At 39.4% G+C, this 21057-nt stretch overlaps 1 protein-coding gene across 9 annotated transcripts in view; it reads right to left on the bottom strand.

Annotated features, from left to right (window-relative positions):
* The window catches only part of pcloa (piccolo presynaptic cytomatrix protein a), a 58179-nt gene extending 38505 nt beyond the window's left edge, over nt 1–19674 (bottom strand). For 8 of the 9 annotated variants that reach the window (XM_082166585.1, XM_082166588.1, XM_082166589.1 and 5 more), the window contains exons 1-3: nt 19301–19374; nt 11421–12510; nt 9026–10102 (exon numbers count right to left, since the gene is read on the bottom strand). In XM_082166585.1, the coding sequence (XP_082022711.1) occupies nt 9026–10102; nt 11421–12326 (1983 nt within the window). In that variant the 5' untranslated portion in view covers nt 12327–12510; nt 19301–19374. Of the gene's footprint in view, nt 1–9025; nt 10103–11420; nt 12511–19300 lie in introns of all 9 variants that reach the window. The other variant, XM_082166583.1, reaches the window with a different exon arrangement.
* Between the last annotated feature and the right edge of the window lie 1383 nt (nt 19675–21057).

Genomic DNA, 21057 nt, shown 5'->3' with positions numbered 1-21057 from the left:
TGCATCCCTGCAGCTTGAAAATAAAACATGAACTTGAAAATTAAACAACTCCTTTTCATGTAATTTATCAGCAACAAAGCAATCTGCCCATGTGCCAAATAAATGACAAATTACAGATCAGATGGAGGCAATGTACTGTAGACTGAACGGAAACACATCTGTTTGACTTGCAGGTAACAGACTTCAATTATGAAACATCAATTTTGAGTCATTTTGTTTAATCTCTGGCCACTAAACACCTCTGCATGACCTGGCTAGCATACTCATCATGTGTTTTACTAGCCTCACAAAACTGAGGCATTAAATCCAGCAGCCTTAGAGGAGAAGAGAATGTGACTGATGCAAAATAACGAGAGCTCAGGCAGTCACATGATTTGTGGCTTGGGCTGAAAACACTGCTTGTCTCCTCACCACTCATTCTTTCATATTTGCTGAGTTTGTAGACAGGGATATCAGACACAGCTATGAAGTTTTTATGAGGATCTATATAATATATTTCAGACTTCTTTAGAGCACCTCAGGCTGCTGATAAGGGATTGTGTCCCAGATTTATTACAGATTATTTGAAAGGGATATTTACCACATTGGATATACAGCAGATAAAAATGGGTATGGAAGAAAAATGCATGTTAATGCATTGGCACATCATAATTTTATAATTTTTTTAAAAGTGTAATTATATCCCATGAAGTTTGAATAAAAAAATGCAATCACAGCACAGACCAATTTGATCAAATAACTACTACAACAGAGCAGTATTCATGAAAATGAAAATTTCAAAAAGTACAGTAAGAAAAAAATAACCATCCTATCCTTTCGAAGAAATCCATCTCTCTTTTGTAATGTGATGCCACTTCAACAGGGATTTTAACTGCTTAATTACAAAAGCTGCAAAAAAGGTTTTCCCACATCAAATTAGGCTATTCCTTCTATGGCACAAGAAACCTGACTAATTCAAGAAAACTGTGCTTGAAAATCCTTATCCAGTGAGCACAGGAGAGGTGGGTGTGCTCACTCTCAAAGCCAGAATTTGTGTATGTGTGAAATCCGTCAATAAAGGTGTGAAACAGAGCTAAATTTACTAAAAGCCCAAAGAGTACGACAAGCTTATTTTGATAATGTAATTTACTAAATGTAGCATGTCAATTATAGTTTGTCAAAAATTGTTCTTTACAGTTATTTTTTACAACTGTAAAATAATCTTAAAGTAATACCCTCAGTATAAGCATATAATCAGTATAAAATGCTTTCCAAATCTTTGTCAATTTAAATTATTTTTTGATGCCAGTGGCCCTAATACAAATTTACCACAGTTTTACTGCCGTGACAATAAAAGCGTTTTGGTGGAATCGGTGGTTACCATGTAGAATTATCTAAATGATCAGTTATCAGTACACAGTACACACAAAACATAGATACACCAGTTGTACTGTAAGTATATCTAGACTGGGATTTTTAATGTGACCAAATTAAGTATTCAAGTCAATTTGTTTGTACTTCTGTTCTACACACAGAAAAAGCAAACAGATATGAAGTCATATTTTCTCAATAACCTTTCCACACACTTCCTCCTCCAAAGTCTAATATCATTCGCCGCCTCCTCTCTCACTCTCAACTCTCTTTCTTTCTCTCCTCCTCTCACATCCGCTACCCCTCTTCCTCTCCTTATTAGCTACAGTAGGTCTGTGTGTGAGGTTCACACTTCCTGTTAGACTCTGTGTTGGCATCATACTGATTTTTTGGTGCTGTCTGCATGGGTAAAATGTGCCAGTTATCAAGTGTAGCGTCAGTTCTGGCAGGTCACGTTAGTCAAGCTCGCATCAGCTGACGTCTATAACGCCTATCACTGTATACATATATAAGCTCCTTCAGTATTATCAGCAATTATGGGGTTTCTCAGGAGCTAATTACCCTCCTCCATCCCCAGCTCCTCCTCTCGTCCAGTCAGTATGGCATTCTGATTCCCCCTGAATCAGAATAAATTCTCGAATCATGTTGTACTTTCAAATCTTGAATTAATGATATCTGCATACATTCATGTTGGTTCTGTTCTGTTTACCCTAAGGGGGATTATTGCTGCTCTCCCTGCTCTTATCCATGCTAGGCTGCATGTATGCGCAGGGAGTTCTTTCCCAGAACGGAACCATACCGCCAATCCAAACTGTATGCTAATTGTCAATCATATTTGACAATAGTGGTCCTGACAGAAATAATTATACTAAGTATCTGATGTATATTGTGACTAACACCTTAACACATAATAAAATAAAATAAATAAAAGACACAGTCTAGATAGTCTTGCATAGCAAGACCTTCAGACTGACGGCAGCAGGTCTGGACTTCATCGCTGCTTTTATTGGCCAAGGGGCCATCACAGTGGACACTGACTGACACTTAAAAGCAACCAATCACAGTTTTGTGCAGCATCATGTTTAGAGGCGTGAAAATATAATGTCGATCTCCTTACAATAACAGACCTGGGTTTAAAACCAAAGACTATTTATATAGAAAGACGGTTCACTCCTATTACTTATGAATGGGAGAAACTGCAATGCGCAATCTGGCGGAATACGTCCCGCCTTCTAAGTAAAAGAGCCAATTGCTGATTGGTAAAGTCATTGCATCACTGCAGCTGCCGTTAGAAGAAACCTGAAACTCACGCTTAGGACTGCGCATGCGCATTGGCTGGTCTAGCCTGAAAACTAAGCTTTTTTTTAACACTATTTGAGCATTAGAAACAACATTTGACTGTTAAAGTCAGATTTTGTTGCTGATTTGAAATATGTTAGTTAATTGCGAGTTCGGCAAGCAGTTTTTGAGATTTCAGGATTCCCCCATTAAAATAGATAGCAGGACATGGTCTTGGATGTCTGAAAAAGCTGCCTAGAGGCGTTGCAAATATGCCCACAGAGTGAACAGACTTTTCTTGAAAGGGACTTTGGTAAAACTCTTGGACATATTTAAAAAAAACAAGTCTATGCTGCGAACTTCACATACTTTTGAAAATCCATCATTTAGTTGATCCTGATAAGAGCTTATTGTCACAGTTGACATCTCTCTTCCTCCATGAGGGGGTTTGGCATTACAACGGCTTTGTTTCCAGGCAGATCGTTATAGAACGCGATACGCGTCTCTCTGAAATTCAAAAGAATTCAACAAATCAGACGATGACTTCGAAACTCCTGAAGTGCTTCCAATTTTGAGTGACTTATGCATCAGATGTTCAGCCAACGGTCCGTGGGCGTGACGTCTGAGGTTGAGACTACACAGCATGACAGATGAAACATAAATGTATTTCTCAATGGCGAGATTGCTGTCTTTGTACACCAAGAGCTTGGTTTAATGGACAGAGTGCCTAGTGGCTGTCTCTCCGCCATGCAAGCACACACAAAACACCTTCACATCTAAAAATACGACTGCTTTCAAACCATCAGGGAGAGGATGGCACGTGGTGGACACTGCAGGAATGCATCTGGCCTAAAACGAGCCTTTCAAGCTCAAAGGAAAACACACACAGTCACATACACAGCAATAAAAACTTGCTGCCACAAAGAGGACCATCTCCCATAATGCTCTGTAGTCATTCTTGGTTCTGCCTCTACCACTCTTTTGCCACTCTGGCTATTTTTGCCTTAGTGTATTGAGAGGCAAAGCTTTGTCTGTGAGACAGACAGACAAGTGGAATAACGGACAGATAGATAGGACTGAGAAAACATGCAATTTAAGTCGCACAGTATGATTAAACCAAGAATAAATAATTAATATCTGAAACTCCAGATAAAAATGAAGAGAACAAATATTTGGTCCCTCAGTGACAGGCCATTACTTGGACATTCATGAGGACAAATCGTCCTGTAGATTAAAAGACCCAGAGTTTCTGCTAGAAATGCATGTTAGAAATCAGAAGATAGCTAAAGATAAACAAAGCAAACATCATAATCAAACAGACAAGCGGACAGATCTCCATGGTGATGGAAGGCACACAGACACACACGTCTGTACACATTATATAAAGTGATCAAATAGACAGATAGGGAGAAGGCGCTGTAGCTATGGGAACAGAACAAGCAGACAGAGGAAGGCTCGATATGAAGTCTTTCAAGGCAAGATGTTAACGTCGTTAAAATAGTCCAAGTGACTATAGTAGCTTAGCCTTAAGTTTATCAAGCAACGAGAATACTTTGTGTGCGCAAAAACACAAAAATATTCATTTTCAATAAAAAAATATTCAATTCATTTTCTTCTGTGTGGGCGTCTGATGTGACTTCACGAGAGTGCCACGACGCATGCGCGAGAACTGAGAAGATGACGCAGATGGGTCTCAATGTAGGGTTTAAAATGGTTCTAAAGTGTGCATTTCCTGGATGTCCAAATCGTGAGAAACCAACGAGAAAACGTAAAAGTGCCTTACCAATGTCGCAAAATGAATGGCTTACCTTTCACACTTTCTCATCAAACAACATGGAACAACATGAGAGTGAGTAATTACTGACAGAATTTTCATTTTTGGGTTAACTAACCCTTTAAGATGCATTTTGGTCGATGGGATCACAAGTAGACGAGGCAGACACATTCCCGTTTACACCTGGTGTTTAAAATGTCCACTTTCAATCACTTCTGTCCTGATTTCTTCGAGGGGAGGGTCTATGGGTGGGTAAATGTATGTTTTATTTTTAGATATTTTGATCTAATGGACAAAATAAGCTTGTGCAATTTACATATGAAGGCGCCCCGAGACAACAGAAAAACACACAGAGAGCATTAGCTTTCGTTTCTGCTCTGATAGACGCCGAACACTGTGAGTGTGTGTTAGAAATCAGGTATAGTGAAAGAACATTGTGCTTGGTATGATTTTCGTCTTCAAACCAAATTTGCGTCTTCAGTCAACAAAGTTAAAATTCCGTCTGGCTAGTGTGCTTCCCATAATGTTTGCGCATTAGTTCAGCAGGCGGAGAGTAGGTGAGCGTTTACACTACGAAAGCAATCCGGTCAAATGTGAACTAAAAAAAATGCACATTTTAAGATTTTAAGATGTGTAGTGGCAATATTATTCTCTGCTGAAACTTAAATGCATCCTTTTTATCAAGCCTGATTCAAATCAGGTCAAATGCAGAATGCGATCATGCCTGCTCTACAGCTATAGAGAGACAGCACAATAGCATAAAGCAGTTCTGGCTGTTGGATGCTCAGATTCAGGGAGGTGGTGGATTATGTAAAACTGGAGTTCTGCTCTGAGGTAGGCCAGGCATTGCTGTATCTGACCCCAGGGTGGAAATACTGAGGAAGGAGAGTCAGCTAAATCTTTTAGGCTGGTGGAGAGGGAGGTGGATGGGTCACAGTAAGCGTGAGCGCGTGGGAGCCCTGGAGGATAGAGGCATGGCAAAACCAGAGACAAGATCTTACACGATCTCAGAAAACAACATGCACTTGATTTTAATGTTACACAGGGCTGTTTGTGACTGTATGCATGGAATGAATGGATTATCTTTGAGGTGGGGGCTCACCGTGAGAAGGGACGATACATCAGGTGGCTGGCAACTGACTCAAAGCCTAAGGCAGATGGCCAACCAAAAAAAACACAAAAAAAAACAACAACAACCCAAGAGTGTGAAATCTAATCCCTGGTCCAGTTCTCTGTTGGACCGTTGTGAAACTGTCAACACTGTGCTACATGGAAAAAGCATCACACCTGATTTGTCCAATAATACCTACGTCATTAGCCATAAAAGGACAATTTATATAGCTCATTAGCTAACAGGACATGTGCAACTAAGCACAGATCTGCCAATTACGAGTTTGGGTGACTAAACACATTGATATATAATATTTAGTCTAGACTCTAGACAACATAATACTGTATATATACTGTAAGTGGGTACACCCAGGTTAAATACCATTAAGGTTAAAAGAGTATTTCAGATTCAAAACAAGTTAAGCTAAATTGAAAGCATTTGTAGTATAATGTTGGTTTCCATAAAATGAATTGAGATGTCCTTCATTTTCTTAAAAAAGGGGGGTGAGTTTCTTTGAGGATTTAAAATCCCAAAAATAAAATCCTAAAATATTTTTTAGAAGCACTTACATTAATTCTTCTGTATTATTTCAGCTACAAATTGTTCTTATTATTTTATCGCTGTTTTAGGGTTTAAGGTGTTTAAAGTTATAAAACTGGACACAGAAAAGCTTTTTTTCACTAAATTATGTTAAGATGCATATTGTTTCCATTGTTTATGGTATTGCAACAGTCCGTATTTTAATGTCAATGGATTGACCACATTTACTTCCACTGTGCATCACTATGACCCAGATATTCGCTTTTTTGAAGAAAAGAACAGACAAATCAAAAATTAAAAAGGGAACATTTCCAACCTTCTTCAAAACAACCAGCAAGAAATGCCAAGAATGAGAATGAAGAAAGAAGAGAGATGAAATGGGAGTTATGGGAGATTCTAATGCAAGTCATATAAATCTATAGAGGAGGGTGGAATGAGGCAGAGGAGCAGCACCACAAGGAATTCCAGTCACATGAATAAGTGAAAAGCCAGATGGAGAAGGTGTGTTGCCATTGGAGAGACAGAGGAAAGAGAAATAATGAACAAAAACAGAGATAATCTTTGAAGGTCAAAGTCTGTCATATTAAAATCCTTGTACATATTGAGAGATTTTAAAATATGGCCCTTAAGTGGCCTTCAGAAAAAAACTCAATTGTTGCCCTTTAAATCCTGTTAGCAAAAACAGATTACTACACACACTTGCACACAAACTCTCATATGCACACATACGTTGTCAACGTTGCCAACGTTGTCACAGTGGCAAAAGTAGTGTTGAAACCTCGGAAGAGAGAGAGACTAAATCTAATTTCAAGTGAGGATGTTACTCAAATGGAAGCACTTCAGCACTGATCCTGATAAAGCAATTTTCTACAGCCTTGAGCCGTTTTGATCAGGACAATCTGGCGAATAAACAACACACAGCAAAGGCATGTAGTCACACGCATTAATGTCTACAATAATAAGGCCAGTCTACAGATAAAAATGACAGGACTGTCTTTGCTTTTTAGTTCTGGTCTCAGCTAAACTGGGATCAGTGTTGTCAGCCATCTTGGTAGGGTACTCTTGATGGAATAATGATGAGTGAAGTCATTAGCTGTACCATGTGAGGTGGAACCGGACGCACATGCTCTGGCTAATCTGTTTGGAAAACCTGAAATAGTCTCACGGGATTACAGAGAGCTTGAGCAACCTGGTGTGCAGATCCACGATCAAACACACAGGGTGGTTTACACGTGAGAGCCATCAAATGCCGTGGTGCACAGGTCAGAGCATGTCAGTTTAGCATAACCTGTTCATTCGGACAGAGGAACACGTGAATTTCCTTGGAGGAATGTTATGATTTGTTGAAATATGCTCTCTCACTTAGAATACCAATTATAGTTGATTTATTTTGGTAAAATTTTGTAATTATTTACCACAGTATGGAGAAAATTTTATTTCACACAAAAGAAACCATGCACTGAGTATAATAAAATGAATAATGAATAGAATAACAACAACAAAATGTACCAGAATAATATACCTGATAAGCCTTATTATGCAACAATTGATTTGGTTACCAGATCAATTTAGTGGCTTCTTTCCATTTGGAAAAGTTGGTGTGTCAGATAGTTTGTGTTCATTTAAAGAAATAATTTAAGTGTAGAAATGCCTTCAATAAGATAAAAAAAAAGCATTGTGAGATTTGATACATGTATGCAGCTCGAGGAAGACAACTTTGTGTCCCTTAGGAGACAATTATTAGCTCCGAGTCACACAAGCAGTTACCCTCAACGGACAGACTGATGTTGACACACTGATGTGAACACACTGAGTGCAAGTGTTATTCTACACAATCAAATCACAAAGAGACTAAGCATTTTTTTTTTTTTACTTTACCAGGTCTGGGATTTTTTTTTTTTTTACTCATATATTTCCAGGCATTCAATGAATGTGGGAACCCTGTAATTAGCTACTGTAATCAGCTACTGTATAACATAATTCAGTAGTTAACTTTAGAATATATAGTAGCTAATTATAGAAACCATTAATCAACAAAAGTCCCAGAGGTCGAGATCCTTCATCTAGGCAACTGATGTTAACATAATGGAACATAAAGTGGTGAACTATCCCTTTAAATATATCCCCTTGCTCATAAAAAAAAAAAAAAAAAAAAAAAAAATCCAGTGTAGTAAACACAGAAAGTGATTAACAAATAAATTGCAGATTTTTACCTCCCAACTATGTTCACTAAAAAGCAAAGGCTAATTTCCAAACAGGAAGCGAGTTGGTGAGTCATCTGAGATGGGATCAGACTATGACTCTCCCTGTCCTTAGTGCACACACATTCCTAAACAAATTCACTCAAAGAGGCTCAGAACACATTTGATTACACAGTCAAGCTTTTTAAGAAAACCCGGACAAGAATGATGAGACTTGTGTATGATGCAACAGAACAATCAATGTTCAAAGAGCAAGAGCAAATGGTCAATCTCCAGAAAAATACATGAACTGTAGCTCACCCAAACCCATTTTAAAGCACACCTCTGATCACCAGAGGTGATCTAAAAATGAGTTAGCTGTTAGCTTTGATGCTGTCTACATGCCAATTTACTTCATGAAGTTGACAAAAATTCCACTTTAGTACATTTACACACTTTCTCTCTCAGACTTTATCTTCCTTGAAAAATGACCAAAAAAACCTGACGACTCATCTCGTTCAGAGGCACATACGGCAAATTCTTGTCCAATAAAATGCCCTCTAGAATCAGAATGTCCCGTCCTCCTAAATTATAAATATCACCTGCCAACGGCAAGCAAAAGAAAGTAGCAAAAGTACTCTTTTGGTGTCGCAGGCTGTGACGAAAAACTAAAAGCTCCTACCAGCTAAAAACAGAACAATCCCTTTGAGGTGTTCCGCCTCAACTTCCTGTTTCAATAGGAAATAACTTTAACTCAAACACTTTAACAAGGAGTTGCAGCAGAACTCTTACCTCTGAGAGATGTGGAGTAGGGTTAAATCCACACAGGTTGCACACAGTCTTCTGGCACTCTGTACACATGCTGTAGTTGGGCGATTCTCCTGATCCTACATTCAGCTTCACTTTGCAAAGTGGACAGCAGGACTGGGTGACAGAGCCTGAATCTTGAACTGGAGGCTCCTCTACTTCTTTAGATTTTGGAGGTGATGTGTCCGCTGATGCTTTTCCTTCAGCAGTTGGTTTTGGGGATAGTGGGTCTTTGGAATAAGCAGGTGGCGTGTCGGGAGGTGAATCTGAGCCTGAGTCAGGGAGGGATCCAGGAGGGGAGTCTATGTCGGACCCAATGGGGGAATCAGGGGGCGATCCCAGAGGAGATTCGGGGGGAGACTTTGATTCCTCCCCAGAGATGAGATTGGTGGCAGAGCTTAGGAAGGATGAGCCAAAACCAAACATCTTTCCAGAAACACTCTCGGCAGCCTGAGGAGTTGCTGCCGGAGGCTTTGCTGAGTCAGTGAGCCCACTGAACCCGCTGAAAAGTTTTCCGGTGACCGACTCGCTAGCCTGAGCTGCGGAACCAGCCTGAGGTTTGGACGACCCACCAAAACCACTAAAGAGTTTCCCTGTGACTGACTCTGTAGCCTGGGCGCCTGCAGAAGGTTTTGTCACCTCTGTCAAACCTCCGAGACCAAATCCCCCAAAAAAGCCCCCTCCATCCTGTTTCGGGGTAGTTTTTGCTGGAGAAGGCTGGGGACTACCTTTTGGGCTCTGTGAAGGTTTTTGAAGAGGAGGAGGCAGCCCACGCTTGGCCCCTAGTTGATCAAGGTGAGGTCCCTGATGTGGTCCTGGTTTTGGTGTTGCTGGAGGTGTACTTCCTTTCCCTGTATCAGCAATACTCTGTTGTTTAGTCAGCATTGGGGGCTTCTTCCCTGGCTCATCCTTTGAGGGAGACCCAGAAGGTGGCTCTATCCTTTGTGGGGAAGGAGTTGCTGAGCCCTGCTTGGGTGGCTGTTTCATCATTGGAGGTCCAGGAGGCTCCATTCCCCCCACCGCCCGTTGCATCTGACAGTTCAGACACAGCCATTCCTTACCCTGTGGAAACAAGCAGAGAATGTCAAGGCACATGAGCACAATATTATTTCTGTTTGAATATTTATTTGCAATTGTTTTCCTCAAGCTCATTGTATATAAAAAATTTAATTTGCAGCGAACTTGCTGTTAATAAAATCTCTTCATACTTATTGGGTTTATTATTAAACTTTATTATTATTAAGCCCCAAATTTATGATTTAATTACACTAATTTTATTTCATTTACTTTTATTGTTAGTTTGGTTGAGTCATTTATTGTAATGCACATTTTGAAATCCTTCATACAAAACAAAATACAAGAAAAGACAAGAAAAACTCTGCACACTTGAAGGGATATTTCACCACTGGAAAGATGAATCTGTATTTAAATTGGGTCATTTATGTAGTAGAAATGTGGAATTATTTTAGAAGTTGGTGCCTTCTAGACTGAGAAAAGCCAGAAAATTTATTTTTGGCTCATGTGGATGAATGACAACAACTCCCAGAATACACTTGCTTCGCTGCCCTACGAGGCCACTCCCAAGCCACGCCTACCGGTTACAGAGGGCAGTATCGGAAGAAATTATACAACTAGGCTACTAGTTGACTCGAAACTTAAAAGACGCCGTTTTATTGTGAGATCCCACCCCCTATGGGCGGGTTGAAAACATGCAGAACTAGCTCCAACTACTGGCTGTAGTCTCTAGCCTCTGGCCAAAAAAGCATCCGATGACGCAAAATGACGATTTTTGCGTCATCAGAGTTTTTTTTCCAGACACACAATACAGAAATCTCTCGTCTCAGGGGGGCATGAGGGAGGGAAGCACGGTCATTCGAAATGACTACCGGGTTTCTACTGATTCAAAAGCTTAATGCTAATCGGTGAAGTATCCCTTTATCATTGTGTGACTAATAGTGTTATTCCCTCTTGCCAAATGTATGTATAATCACTGCCTTTATAACTCATGAATTTAGTTTCTAAACACAGTGAAAAACAACTTCCTCCACCTCCTGTCTGGGTGACGCAAGTAACCTTGATAATCTTCCACCTACTGTGCAAATACTTTTCTCCTAAACTCAGGATGAGAGGAATTAGTGCAGGGTGACTCTCAAGCAGAACCAAATAAGAGTTATTAAAACAAACCCTGCACAGCTTTAAATAGCAGGCATGAACTGAATTAAGTCTTCAATGAAAGACTGAAAAAAATGAAGCCTTGTATCTTCTGTATAAAAAAATGTCTCATCACATGACATTCCTCTTATCTATATCTGGATAATAATTTAGACCAGTGTAAAATCTATGTCAGTGATGTACTAAGGGGAGCATATTTGTCTCTTACCGCTGAATCTGGTGGACTGAAGCCGCACAGGCTGCACACCTGCTGTTTGCACTGAGTGCAGGTGTTGTAGTTGGGTGGCTGGTCTTTGGCCTTCACATTCAGCTCTGTAGACTTACAAAGAGGACACATTGCTTTCCCCTGAGCAGGCACAGTTTTAAGAGACCCTTCTGATTGAGCCCCCGGCCCAGGTTTGCCTTGCTGTTGAGGTCCACTGGGTTTTCCTGCAACTCCTGGGCCGGGTTTCACAGGCCCTTGTTGCTGCGGGCCTGGTCCTCCAGGTTTGGGTCCTTGCTGTTGAGGTCCCGGTCCTCCAGGTTTGGGTCCTTGCTGTTGAGGTCCCGGTCCTCCAGGTTTAGGCCCTTGCTGCGGAGGTCCTGTTCCACCAGGTTTAGGTCCCTGCTGTTGGGCTCCTGGTCCTCCAGGTTTGGGTCCTTGCTGTTGAGGTCCTTGTCCACCTGGTTTAGGCCCTTGCTGCTGAGGTCCTGGTCCTCCAGGTTTGGGTCCTTGCTGTTGAGGTCCAGGTCCTCCAGGTTTAGGCCCTTGCTGTTGAGGTCCAGCTCCTCCAGGTTTAGGCCCTTGCTGTTGAGGTCCAGGTCCCCCAGGCCTGGGTCCCTGTTGGGGTCCCTGTGGTTGGGGACCAGGACCTCCAGGCTTGCTTTCAGGCCCCTGTCTTTGCTGAGATGGTCCCTGTCCTTTAGGGGGACCTTGCTGAGGTGGCTTACCCCCTTGCTGCGGAGGACCCTTCCCCGCTCCACTCTGTGGTCCAGGAGGCTTTCCTTCCTGCTTTGCAGGCTGCTCCTCCTCATCATCACCAAACAAACTAAACTTTGGGATGCTGGCAGAGGAGACAGCAGAAGAGACTGCACTCAGGGGGTTGGCCCCACTCAGGAAGCCAGACGAGAACATGCCGGTTCGTGGTTGTTCTGGGTCTTTCGGCTCCTGCCGGAAACGTGACTCAAGGAGGCTGAGGGAAGAGGGGCTCCGTCCAGGCTTTGGCTTGGGAGGTGGCCCCTCTCCAAATGCATCTACAGTCCGACTCTTACTGAGACCAGCTGAAACTCTGGTGCCACCAGCTTGAGTCTCTGGTGGCCTGTGGAGTGAACATACATAAGGTCAACTTCTCATTCATTGGTCTCAAGTAAACATATATTTTTCAAAATCTGTGTTTTAAAAAAAATTAACAGATATGTGCTTTATATAGTTAATAGCTATTCTGAATAAATTTCAAAACTACATTTCAAGGGGCATTACAAATTATTCAGACAATCAATCAATAAAAGCTACATTTATACAGCATAAAAATTTACATATAAGGGCACCACGGTCGCACTAAACTGTTGTTCCAAAAAAGAACGACAGCGCTGATAATATATATTTTATTATTGATGTCAGTAAATAATGTAAATTATTCCTTATAATCAGAAAACTGCAGCAACAAACTACACACAACTAGTAAAAATAGTCATTGTTTTGCTACAATTTATTATGTGAAAGAAGAGAATATAAACTTCTAACTAAGATTCTAAGAATGCGACTTTCAGGCCACCAAAAAAAAAAAAAAAATAAATAAAAAGAAGAAGAAGAAGCCAAAAACCCAAATTATATTGTGGTATAAAAATATAAAATGGTATAAAATAAACCAAGATATTCCCAAAGTTATCTTGTGTGCATTATTAATCAGAATTTTCCCACAATTCCCTTTACATCTGTAAAGGTGTAAGACATTTTCCTCTCAAAATTCTTAAAATATTATACAATATCATACAAGTTGCTCTAGCCTACATGCTAAGTGTAATTGTTTTTAAAAATATGATAATATTAATATTAAAATATTTATTTCAAACAAAAACTAATTTAAAATATTTTTTTTTCGTTTTTGGCACATTGTCACAGTCATTTCATTTCAGTGCATCTCCACTATTAACACAATGGCTGTTCAGCACAGCAGCCTGAACTGCTGGTTGTTTTCGTGGGCGTTCTTTAACATATATTTGGGTGTTCTGTCCTTCATTCAACCAAAGAAGATCATCACACCACATCCAAGATGCGTATTGTTTCTGATCGAGTGGCGCTCTTTGCTGTGCGTTTCAGCACCATGGACAGCGAACCAAATATAATAAACGCTTAAACTGTAACGCGGTCCTTGTTCTCAGGTGTAAGTAACACTACCCGCACGCTCCCCAAAAAGAAAAATGATCAATGAGCATGATAGCATTTATTCTTGCGGTGCTATATTTAGTCATATTAATATTTATGCACCCCCCATCCCCCCATCCCATTTGTGCTTGGGTAAAAATAACACATTTACACCTAACCAACTTTATAGACACAATTCAATCCGTTTACGAATTAGATCATGTCAAAGAGGATGTCGATCGCGTGCTTTCAAGTGATCGAATTTTCATGGACTTGTGTTATTCTAAGGCAGTGTTTTCCAAACCAGCTCATGACATCACCTACACAGCCCATAGGAAGAAGATGGAGAATGGAGAACACAACGTCGATCTGGATACACAGAGGACGGATATTTATTAGAGAGGATCATTCATATTTTTCAAGGAAATTTAATTTTTTTTTAAAAGTGTACCAGTTACCCTGGTGTATCTCATGGACTGAATAAAGCGGTTTAATTAAAACTACATTCATTAAAACACTATGCACATCCACTGAGCACACATACATAGTGACCCACCATATTAACGATGATGATACCAATTATGAAAAAAAAAAAAAAACGTTTTGAGCAAAGCGGCGGTAATTTTCTCAATACGTATAGCTGTAAAACAGAAGTGCACCAAGTAGGTATTGAATTGCAATCATATGCACGTCCTAAAATTGGGCTGGAATAAATATCTCGTTATAAAACGACCGTAAACATGAAGCAAGAGCGTGAATGGGTGTGATCATATTTTGCATCGGTGATGCTGTCGTGATGTGCCAACCTGCAGTGCCTTGATCAAAACACAAGCCCATCATACCCATCAACACAAGCGCTCGGTCACTGGAGGGATGGACATCATCATCATTACGGGCATACATTTATAGACACTTCAACTTGCCTGGACTGCGCTTTGGCCATAGCGGCCACAAGCTGCTTTCTTTCCTCCTCAGACAGATTGCTGAGGTCTGCCTCCACCCCTGCGGGCATCTGGATGAAGCCACCCTTTCCGTCAGGTGCGAGTCCCGCTGGTAATCCAGTGAGCGCCCCTTCACCGCCTTCCAGGCTCGCTTCGTTCCCCATGATCGACCCTCTTTTCCTTTTAATCCCCCTCCTTCCAGCTAATTACGCGAAGATGCGGATCTTAATGTACGGAATAAGGCGATAGCGTAGGTATCCGCGGTTGTTTTGGATGCATGGCGTTTTATTTCTCCATTTTATTCGAGGGTCTCTGTGGCGTTAACGCACACCCCGAGAGCGGAGCCTCTCCGTGCGGGTGTAGATCTAGAGTTGTGCGCCTCCCTCCTCCATCCATCCAACGCGCATGTCCCGCCCCTCACAGGTGATCATAAGACGTCGCCGTATGAAAAAAACGGAATTAAAGGGACAAAGCTCCTTAGAATTATCAAATCTTCTCATAATTATCCTATTTTGCTCTCAAGTCGAGCATAATTAGCGAACTGATTTGGTGGAGAGCAAATGTGACAAGACGTGGTAACACTTTACATTACATGAAGCATGTTACACAGACCTGTTATTTCTAGATATTTTTAATTGAGTGGTTGACAGATTACGTCCATAAACGTTTTTTATTAATATTAATATATATATATTTTTATCTATAGAAAAGGAAAACTGGGGCTAATTGTCACAAATTGTTACCCTTTAAGATTTTGAGTCAAATTAACACCAAATTTTGTAAGCAGTTTCATGAATTGTTTTGTTTCATTATTGTCTTACTGTTGATTTTTTTCTGAAAAGCCAAGGCTGTTTACTGGTAGGTTCCATTGTGACAAAATAGTGAAAAAATGCAAAAACTAAAAGAAAATAAATAACCAATCAGATCAGAATACCGGTGGCTAACATGTTATGGCCTAAAATGAGTCTCTACTTTGGCTACTGTCACTTTCTAATTATCAGCACTATATTTGATATTGTAGCATTATTTTAAGTGTCCCTTTGGCTCTTAGTACACTTGAAACAGAAAAGTTGAAACAGTGCTTTACCCTATAATTAATACTGTGCAAAAGAGTACTTGCCATAAGATTTAGCCATCCAACCAATGCATAGATCACACTCTCACAAACACATTCATTCACAGTCATCCTGCTCACAGATCTCCTGCTGAATAGGAATCATGAGTCACTGCCTCAATATGTCCATAAGTCATCAATATGTCCTTGGCTCATAGCTTTGCCAATGGCCTGAAAACAGAAGGAGATACTGAAGGAGCTTGTCAGCAGTGACTTTGACAGAGTCAGAGGGAGAATCTACAGGAACACACAGACACAAAATCAAACGACAGATTTAGTATTTTAATTTTGCACTGCATGTTCTATGAATTGAAACCCAGAAAGCCCCAGACGTGCAACTTAATATTAGTATAAGTCTGAGCAGCCTTGAGGATTGACGGAAGAAAATCCTGTCTCCATTAGCAACCTTTATTGATTCAGAGATGAAGCTGACTGCAGGATCACTCTCACCAGTGTAACCAGATCAACACAGCACTGAACCAATCCTGAACAAAACACTGAAATAAAACATTAGGGTGTTATCCAGGGCTGCATACATCCATTTCCTAAAGTTACAGTTCTTAAACTGTTCATATCAAATACTGCAATTAAGCTTGAAGCAGCAGCAGCCAAATTAAATGCAGAAACACATATAGTGAGTCATTCTGAACTTGTGAAGAGTCCAAAAACAGATCATATTTTACAGGAAGCATCCATTTTCATTGCTCAATCTGATACGGAGATTTGATAACCCTAGAATCACTGCTGAAATTTAAACCAGATGCGTTTCAAACACTGTCTGAACCATAGTCTAGCAGTTAGCAGACATGCAACTGACATTTTGGGCCATGGTGATTTCCTGATGAAGAGGTTTTCCCCTCTTCTCCTAATCATTTTAAGTGCTTTCTATAGCACTTTGACAAAAAGACCACAGGGAAAACCCTGTACTAGCTAATTAAGGTCTTCCGGATCTCTTGAAAATAATAGACAGGTGTGTAACAGCAGGGTTGGAACCAAACGCAGCAGGAAGGAAGATCTCCAGGAGCAGGACTGAGCATCGATTTATCTTCAGCTATGGTTTTAACAATACATCATCTCCATGGCTGAAACTGATTAGGCAAAGAAAATGAACACTTCCTGTAAAATTCAGACCTATAATTGGACATTCACAGGGTTCAACCAACCAACACGCTTAATCACAGACTGTACCCCAAAGTGTTATTTTAGTATTTATTAATAAAATATAATTGTATACATTTATTTTGATATTTTCACTTTTCATTTAAAATGAATATTTAATCATTTATGTGCTTTTGTTATTTTTTTAATATATCTATTTAGCTTTAATTTATATTTATATTAGTTTTAGTCATTTTAGTACTTCAACTTCTAATGTTGAACATTTTTAACTTACATTTATATATATATATATATATATATATATATATATATATATATATATATATATATATATATATATATATATATAAACTAATTTCAGCTTCATTTTAAGAAAAACAAACAAACAAATGAATACTATATCCCCTGGTTTCACAGACAAGACTTAAGCCTAGTCCTGAATAAAACGCATGTTTGAGCTGTTTTTATCTTAAAATATGTTGTATACAATCTTTTTTTTTTTGTCTCAAGATGCACACCAGTAATGTTTTTTTCTAAGGCACATTTATAAAAGCTACTTAAATATCCTAATTAAACTAAGGCCTAATCCTGGCTTATTCTACGACCTGTCTGTGAAACCAGGCCTATAAGTTTTACTTAATATTAGTTGTAGTAAACATACACACACACACACACACACACACACACACACACACACACACACACACACACACACACACACACACACACACTGGTACCCCACTTCCACATGCATCACTAATAATGAAAATAAAGCAACAGTTTTGCACACACTCCTGCAAAATGTGGCATTGTAATTCAACACTCAGACACAGAATCAGTCATGCTGTGCATCTTAGTCCTATAAGGATATCAGATTCCTTCAATGCTGTTTCCGGCTTCCGTATAACCGTTTACGTGTTATCCTCTCCACCCTGTTTAACATCAGAGTGAAGACTGCATGATGTGACAGGGGGGTTTATTCAGCCCAGTCCAGAGCTCCGGGGGGAATTCGTCCTCTGTGCGACCAGCTGTTGTCCCTGGGCTATATCGAGGAGATGGACTCTTATCAAGATCCACAGATGCTCTAACGATCTCCACACATCAATTAATGAGATCAAAGAGAATTAGCGGTAAGTTAAGCTCTCTATCATGACTATCTGCTGTTGGCACCACAATCAGGATAACTACAATGACAGGAGAGTCACAGATTACGATTATTGTTGTTATGGGGTTCTCCTGCCCCTATTCCCTCTTTTTCTGTTCCTCTTGTCTACAGTGATGAACGGCGGCCCAGAACAGATAGCCTTTCCCACACAGGGCTGATCACTGGAGCGTACTCTAATGACCTCAACGCTCTGAAGCGGAAGTACACACACACACACACACACACACACACACACACACACACACACACACACACACACACACACACACACACACACACACACACAGTCCTGTAAATATAGCTATGAAACCTGGCCAAACTATAAATATATACAGTGCTATTCAAAAGGGTTTTTTATGTTTAAATGTAACAAGGCTACATTTATTTGATCAAAAATACAATAAAACAGTAATATTATGAAATATTATTAATAATTAAAATAACCATTTTCAGTTTTAATACATTTTCAAAGGTAATTTATTTATATGATGGCAAAGCTGAATTATCAGCATCATTACTCCAGTCTTCAGTGTCACATGATCCTTCAGAAATCATTCTAATATGCTGATTTGCTGCTCAGAAAACATTTTTATTATTATCAATGTTAATAATGAAACTGCAATTTTTTTTATAGAATAGAACATTTCAAAATAACAGCATATATTTGAAATAGAAATCCTTTGTAACTTTATGAATGTCTTTACTGTTGCTCTTGATCAATTTAATGCTTCCTTGTTGAATAAATGCATTCATTTACTCAATTTTTTGAACAGTAATGCATATATTCTATAGCCACATATGCTCACCCACCTGTTTTTGACTTCCTGTAGCCCTGTCTCTCTTATGAATACACACACTCATATACAAACACTGAAGGCATTGATTATGCTTTACAATGTGTAAGTGTGTGTTGCTGTGCGACATGTATTGTATGTATGCCGGTGTGTATGGGTGACTTACAGCGCACAGAGAAGCAGAAAAGTGTAACTGAAGCCTGAAACCTAATCACACACAGTGCGTGGCTCATTAAAATTGAATATGGGCTTACAGAAATATGCCTGGCATGACCCTTCAGATGAATATAAGATGGATAAAACATCGCCAATAAAAGATACACACACAGGTTATGAGCTTCATATGAACCATGACTAATCTACAAAACAAGATATTGTAGTTTTAAATGCATACATGAACAATCTACCTATGAACTCAATACTATTCCTGTCTAGACGATATACAGTGCATATATATATATATATATATATATACACTTACTGAAAAACACAAAAACAACTTAGACAGGTGGCAAGAGTTTATAAGTGCTGCTGAGTTGCAAGAGGAAGTGAGAAAAGAGTGACAAAGAAATTAAAAAATTGGATCCAGAAGAGAGCAAAGGGTCACATACCTGCACTACAAGCTGACTGTCTGTTGTTGGCTGCAGTACTCGTGTGTTGGACAGGTCCTTGTGCACTTTGTTCCCTGGGGACGACGTTTCATTTGTGGTATTTTAGCCGTCCTGATCTCCACATCCTTCTTAGACAGTGTGCATGTCCCTAATTCCACCCTTAACACCCCGTTTTCCCTCCCAATGAGAACTAATAAATGCCTGGCTAAAAATACACTCTTAAAGGGACGGTGTCTTTCCCCTCTCTGGCTGCACCCTGCATCTGCCTCGGCAGAAAGCACACCCCCTTTAATTTACACACACCTCTAATCAGCTTTCTTACGAGCCATCGGCCAATCACAGGGTCTGGGATAAGACACACTCACAGAATAAGTCACGGGAACATGCACTTACAACAAGCACACGTGTATAAACTGGGGTCAAAGCCACATTGAAACTCTGTGAACCTAAATATAATTTAAAGATGGACAGAAGACACATTATTAAGTAAAATGAATAAGGACAAATTGAAGATTTCAATATTTTATAGGTCTCAAATTGTGATGAATGATGATAATATAACTTTAAATTTAAATGTAAATTTACAAAGAAACTAATTTTGAATAGACAAACATAAATTGTATTTTCTTGTAAAATGTACTCTAATAATCTTGTGTAATAATTTTTTATTTACAACATTGGGAAAAAGTTGTATATTAAAATATCTGAAAAGAGTTTTCACTGGACCCCACTGCATAAACACACACACGCACACACAAACGCACACACGTGCACACACACGCACACGCACACATGCACACACGCGCACTCACATAAACAAAAGGGAAAAAACTGAAATTATATTTTGCATTAAGAAAATTAAGCTTATCCGATATGATTAACCGATGAACCGGTTAGATTGTGTCATTACTTTCATTAACATTTTGCTCAATTCTCTGTACTACAATACAAAAAAAGAAATAAATAAACATGATTTTAATATGATATAATTATATATCATGTCAGTATTTGTTGTACACTCATTAATTTATGCTGATTTAATAAAAATATGAAATATGTACTCTTTAGGTACAAAAGTGTACCTTTTGAAAAGGTACCACCACAGCGACAGCTTTTGTACCTTTTTTTCTGAGAGTGAAGAATTACTGTTTTTATGCAGGAAATATTGCTATAAAAGTCTTACCTTGAAACAAGTCATGAGTTGCTGTACAGCTGGCAAGGAAAATCTGAACTCCTGTAAAACCAATATCGTCATGTTATTACATGTGTCAGCATAAATTGTTAAAAATGTTGCATAAATTGACCATGTTAAAAGACATGATCAATGACAGTTTAACTTCTCTAGGCTTAAGTTTAACAACACAGCTTTGCCAAATCATTACATAATACGACATAATAAGGCTCAGAGTATCTCTTATTCCCTGTGTGAGAGTGGGGAGGGTGTTTTCTTCAGTCCAGACTCAGATTAAGGTTAAAGAATATTGTTTGTGAAGGACATATTGTCGCTTTCTCTTTTAATGGGATCTTCAGGTTGTTTCTGAGATGCAGATGTTGATGCCAGCTCTATTCAGCTCACTTCCCACTGGTTTAAAAGAAGGTTCCCTAAGATTGTCTAATAAAGGAATAGTTCACCAACATTTTTAAATATAATTATTTACTCACCCTTATGGCATTCCAAACCTGTATGACTCACTTTCTTCTGTGAAACACAAATGCACAATACATATGCACCAATGAGCATATGTATTGGTCTGTTT

Source organism: Leuciscus leuciscus, assembly GCF_965113295.1.
Source record: "Leuciscus leuciscus genome assembly, chromosome: 4".
Taxonomy (NCBI): domain Eukaryota; kingdom Metazoa; phylum Chordata; class Actinopteri; order Cypriniformes; family Leuciscidae; genus Leuciscus; species Leuciscus leuciscus.
This window is presented reverse-complemented; position numbering and strand designations above follow the sequence as displayed.